The following is a 4,967-nucleotide window of genomic DNA, read 5'->3' as shown; positions in this document are numbered from 1 at the left end:
GAACAGTGGAAGTTAAAGCAAGATCTGGAAGACCACGAAAAATATCAGACAGAACAGCTTGCAGGATTGTGAGAAAAGCAAGTCCAAACCCATGTTTGACTGCACGATCCATCCAGGGAGACCTGGCGGACACTGGAGTTGTGGTACATCATTCCACTATAAAGAGATACTTAAAGAGTACAAATATGGTCTTCATGGAAAAGTCATCAGAAGAAAACCTCTTCTACTTCCTCACTACAAAAATCAGCGTTTGAAGTTTGTTAATTAACATATAGTCAAGGTTGATGCAGTGTGGAAACAAGTTCTGTGGACCAATGAGGTTAAAAGAGAACTTTTTGGCAAAGGTACATTTGAAGAAGAAAGGGCACAGAATTTAATGAAAAGAACCTCTGTCCAACTGTCAAGCATGGGGGTGGATCAGTCATGCTTTGGGGTTGTATTACAGCCAGTTGCATAGGGAACATTTCACGTGTAGAAGGAAAATTGGATTCAATAAAATTTAAAAACATTTTGGACGCTAACTTGATGGCATCTATGAAAAAGCTAAAGTTAAAGAGAGGATGGCTTCTACAAATGGATAATGATCCTAAACACTCCTCAAAATCCACGGTGGATTACAACAAGAGGCGTAAACTGAAGGTTTTGTCATGGCCTTTACATTTTCCTTACCTCAACATAATTGAAAATCTATGGATGGACCTTAAAAGAGCAGTGCGTGACAGACAGCCCAGAAATCTCAAAGAACTGGAAGACTTTTGGAAGGAAGAAGGGGCGAAGACACCTCAAACAAGAATTGAAAGACTCTTGGCTGGCTCCAAGAAGCGTTTCCAAGCTGTGATACTTGCCAAAGGGGGCAGTACAAGGTACTTAATTTTTTTGATGGAATAATGGAAATAAAATCTGACATTTTGTGACATCTTATACGAATGTCTAATCTGTCATTTGATGCCTTTTGGAGATTTTTCCATCTCATCTTGGCTTCTTTATGCACATTAATACAATTTTTTACCTGGGCTGCCCAAACTTTTGAGCCCCATTGTATGATTTTTGCCCGCATAAGTACCTTTTGATATTAACAATATTATTATTATTATTATTATTTATTTGTTTTTAAGATCCTTTTTAATAGACAGGACAGCTCTAGACAGGAAAGAGGGGGAAGACATGCAGCAAATGGCCATAGGTTGGACTTGGAACCTGAGCCACTGCGTCAAGGACTGAGCCTTTGCATACCCGCGCCACCAGATGAGCTACCCAGGCACCCAATATTAACAGTATTATTAAAAGGCTGGTGTTTGTACAAAATAGACTATATATCATGATTTATTGTCAAGCAATTAAACAGAAAATAATAAATAATACATTTTAAAAGAAGGTAAAATCAGACATTCAGTACCCCCATTAAAGCCAGAATAGAATGATCCTGTTTCATAGCCACATTTTCAGACACTACTACGATTCGACTGTGAGATTGGCAATCGAATCAGGCTTCTTAGATCAAACGGTCGAATAGTCGATTATTCGGGGTCACCCCTACAAGATATACGTCTGAATATAAATGTAAGTCCAAGACACATGCTATGATCATGTCATGCAATTGTTGAATCAGGGTACTGGCACCATTTTTCCAATTCAGGAACTATTACAATCTTAGTTCCAATCTGAGGCGTGAAACAATAAAGCCTCTTTTTTTCAGTCAATCTTGACATCACTGTCCAACAAGTAACTATTAAGTCCAGAGTGCCAGTCTGTCTGTGTGTAGAGACTCCATGGATACATGCAACAGCTGCCCCTTGTCCCTTCTTTTATAGGCTTCAGCTTTGAAAAGAGAAGAAAAGGAGGAGGATGCAAAAGACGTGTGTGAGTGTGAGTGTGTGTGTGTGTGTGTGTGTTTGGTTGTTTACCATCACTACATTATGCAGGCCAGTCCAGACAGCCTCTCCCTCAGAGTTTTGTCACAAAGTGTAGACCACAACACTGATTCAACAGCTTTTATTGCCCAGTCCAAACGTCTGGAATAACGAATGCTGTAAACTGTTAGCGGCAGTACTAGTGGAGCTTAACTGCAGTCAGGACTAGAAAATGTTTGTCACTATCCTGCTTGGAGGTTAGTAGCGTTCCTGGATATTTTGTAATTTCGCTGCTTTTCAAGTAGAGTAAATGTCAACCAATGACACTTGTTATGTAGAGTAGGATTAAACCAGGGCATTTAAAGTTTGATTATTTTATTGAAGTTGACTGGAAAAAAAATTCAGGAACTATTCCAATCCTAGAAAAATTGAAACAAATGTCTCAGCATGTTACTCGACACATCAGGTGACTAAAATTGCACTGCTTCTATTTGAACCCAGCTCTAATATAAAATGAGTTATATTAGATCACCACATATTTAATGTGGTGGCAAATGATTGCTTTGCTTAGAAGTCAACATTTAGTATGTTTGGTGCCTGAATACAGGGAGAATAAACTTCCATTGTGAAATTGTTAAAGTGCAAAGTTTATTGTGCAATGTTATATTTTGAGTAGATGTTTTTTTTCCTGACAGACAACAGGATGGAAATGGTAAATCTCAACTGTAAGGTGATACACTTCATCCATCATTTAAAGGAGAGGTGTGGTCTCGACTTAAAAGGTACTGAACAGCTCTTTGAAACATGTTTAGTGGTTTGGACTTACAGTCAGAAACTTAATGTCAGTCAGTTCTATAGCATCCATAACTTAACAGTAAGTCTGACAAGAGAATAACGCGGAAAGGAACTGCAATACACGATACCCAGTCTTCGAGGTGAAATTCCTGTGTTGTTTGAGCAATCCACCAACCCGACAAACCCCAACCTCCCTGCTCGGATTTTTGGCTTTTTAATACTACTAGCTACCGTAATCGTTCTGTGATCACGTGATAGGCTTCCCATTGAAATACATTACTTGAACATTTGTAATCAATACACGAAAATAACGACATCAACGTGACCTGTACACAAATAAATAGATTAAATAACGTGACAATTTTACGAACTGCCATGAGACTGGGCTGGACAAAAAACAACTACTGCAATGAAGCACTTAATTGTCATTGGCTACCTGCCAACGTGGCAGATAGATTCACATTTTCACTTTGCAATGTCAAAATTCAAAAAGTCATTTGTAAATTTTAGACCCTGTATAAAACATTTTTATGTTAAATGTAATATAAAAAATAACAACCTACAATTGACCCTGCAGAGTGTGTGGACCTGATGGAAAGCAGTGGTAGAGTGATGAACTTGGAGGGAAAGCAGCATAGTGACGCTCTGGCCAGCAGCGTGCTGATAGAGAGACAATACTACGTCCTCTTACGAGTATGCCGTGAGTATGCCACGTTTAGAAAATATTTTATAATTTGGAAAAGGGTAAGGAACAGGTAACAGCGAGGGCATGACTTTGTGTTCCACATTGGGGGTTAAGATCTCCACATTTGAGCAAAATTTAAATTTTTAACATATGAAACACTTTATTTCCTGCATTCTGGTGAATTGTTCTGCAACAAATTGGGCCTTTTGCATAAATTTATGGTGCAAATGTCTTTATTTATGTAAAGGAACTTATAGGTTTTTTGGCGGGGTTGTACTGGCCAGTTTTGATACAGTTTCTTACAGTTACAGCATGTACAAATGATGGTGCTTTTTTAGGTTCAGAAGACTATAAAATGTATCATATCAATCCTAATTATATAGTTTTGGGAGGTAAATGTAAAAGTTTGAATTGTGTTTGAACTTTTGTCCAGCTGTTTTATTATGTTATTATTTCCCTTCAGGAGATGATGATACTGGATGTCGGAAATATGTGCCTCTCCTAAACAACTCCAGCCAGAGTCATCCGGAGTTAACTGGTAACAAAAAGCATCAGCAGCAACTTCATGACTGAAACTGAATAGTGCTGACCAACCAGCATACTTTAAGTGGCTCTCTGAGGCCTCCTGTCGGTCAAAGCCATGTTCACTATTTAAATCCAACCTTTTTGTTGTAGAGTTGCTGAGGAAACTGTCTAACCCTGACAAGGAGCAAGACAGAAAGACCAGAGGACGAACGCAGAGGAGCAAAACCAGGAGCACAAACATCTCTGCAAATAAACACCAACTGAAAGAGTTTTAGACTAGATTTATTATTATTATGTTTTTTAGTCAAGACTTTAAAGTTGGATTTCTTTAGACCTTTAACCTGAAACAAATCCAAGCTAGCAATAGACAGACAGAATATAAAGAATCTGTATTGTCATTATACAAGTGCATAATGAAACTTTGTCAGGCTTTCTTCTAAGCGGGGAATTAAAAAAACGAATAAATACTATACTTCATTTGTATAAATACATGTGTCAAAAACTTTAAAAACAATACAAGACAGGACAAGACAAGAGGAGCAACACCAGTTAAACTTGGCAGTGAAAGTAAAGTACATACAGTGTATTGTAATACACTGTTAGACTTTTTATTGTATTTTTGCGGTAACTACCCGATTACAGTATCAATAAACGTACATGGTTTTTACAGTATATACCCTTACTGTAACTTAGTTTTACAGTATTAGTAACCCTTACTGTACCTTAGTTTTCAGTAGAAAAAGTACACCTTACTGTAACTTAGTTTTTCTGTATGATACCCTTACAGTAATCAATTTTAATTACAATTTTATACTGTAATTGTTTTGCTGTATTATAGTTTTATTGTATTGTGGTTACAATGTATTACACTATTTGCATGGCTGTCACAACAATTTTAATATATTCATAATTCTATTGACTTTTACATTCAAACTAATGCACTTCTTTTAGCCCATGTACACCCAAAGTCCAGCCTTTTTATTTCCGGTCCCCTATCCGGAACAAGATATTTTTTAACTCTGAAAGTGCAAAAGAACAGAAAATTGACATACCTGTGATGCTAAAACGATGTCTAAATATACGCCAAACACTGGGCAGCATTCAGAGGCGAA

General features: G+C 37.4%; 1 protein-coding gene across 1 annotated transcript; it reads left to right on the top strand.

Annotated features, from left to right (window-relative positions):
• The first annotated feature begins 1,386 nt into the window (after positions 1 to 1,386).
• Positions 1,387 to 4,444, top strand: LOC116686680 (uncharacterized protein C22orf15). The gene is made up of 5 exons (XM_032511719.1): positions 1,387 to 2,107; positions 2,546 to 2,632; positions 3,223 to 3,345; positions 3,794 to 3,868; positions 4,006 to 4,444. The coding sequence occupies exons 1-5, from the start codon at positions 2,083 to 2,085 to the stop codon at positions 4,128 to 4,130; spliced, it is 435 nt and encodes a 144-aa protein (XP_032367610.1). The 5' UTR covers positions 1,387 to 2,082; the 3' UTR covers positions 4,131 to 4,444.
• Positions 4,445 to 4,967: the final 523 nt, after the last annotated feature.

Source organism: Etheostoma spectabile, unplaced genomic scaffold, assembly GCF_008692095.1.
Source record: "Etheostoma spectabile isolate EspeVRDwgs_2016 unplaced genomic scaffold, UIUC_Espe_1.0 scaffold433, whole genome shotgun sequence".
In the NCBI taxonomy this organism is placed as follows: Eukaryota; Metazoa; Chordata; class Actinopteri; order Perciformes; family Percidae; genus Etheostoma; species Etheostoma spectabile.
The sequence above is the reverse complement of the archived record's forward strand: the minus strand, read 5'-3'. Positions and strand labels throughout refer to the sequence as shown.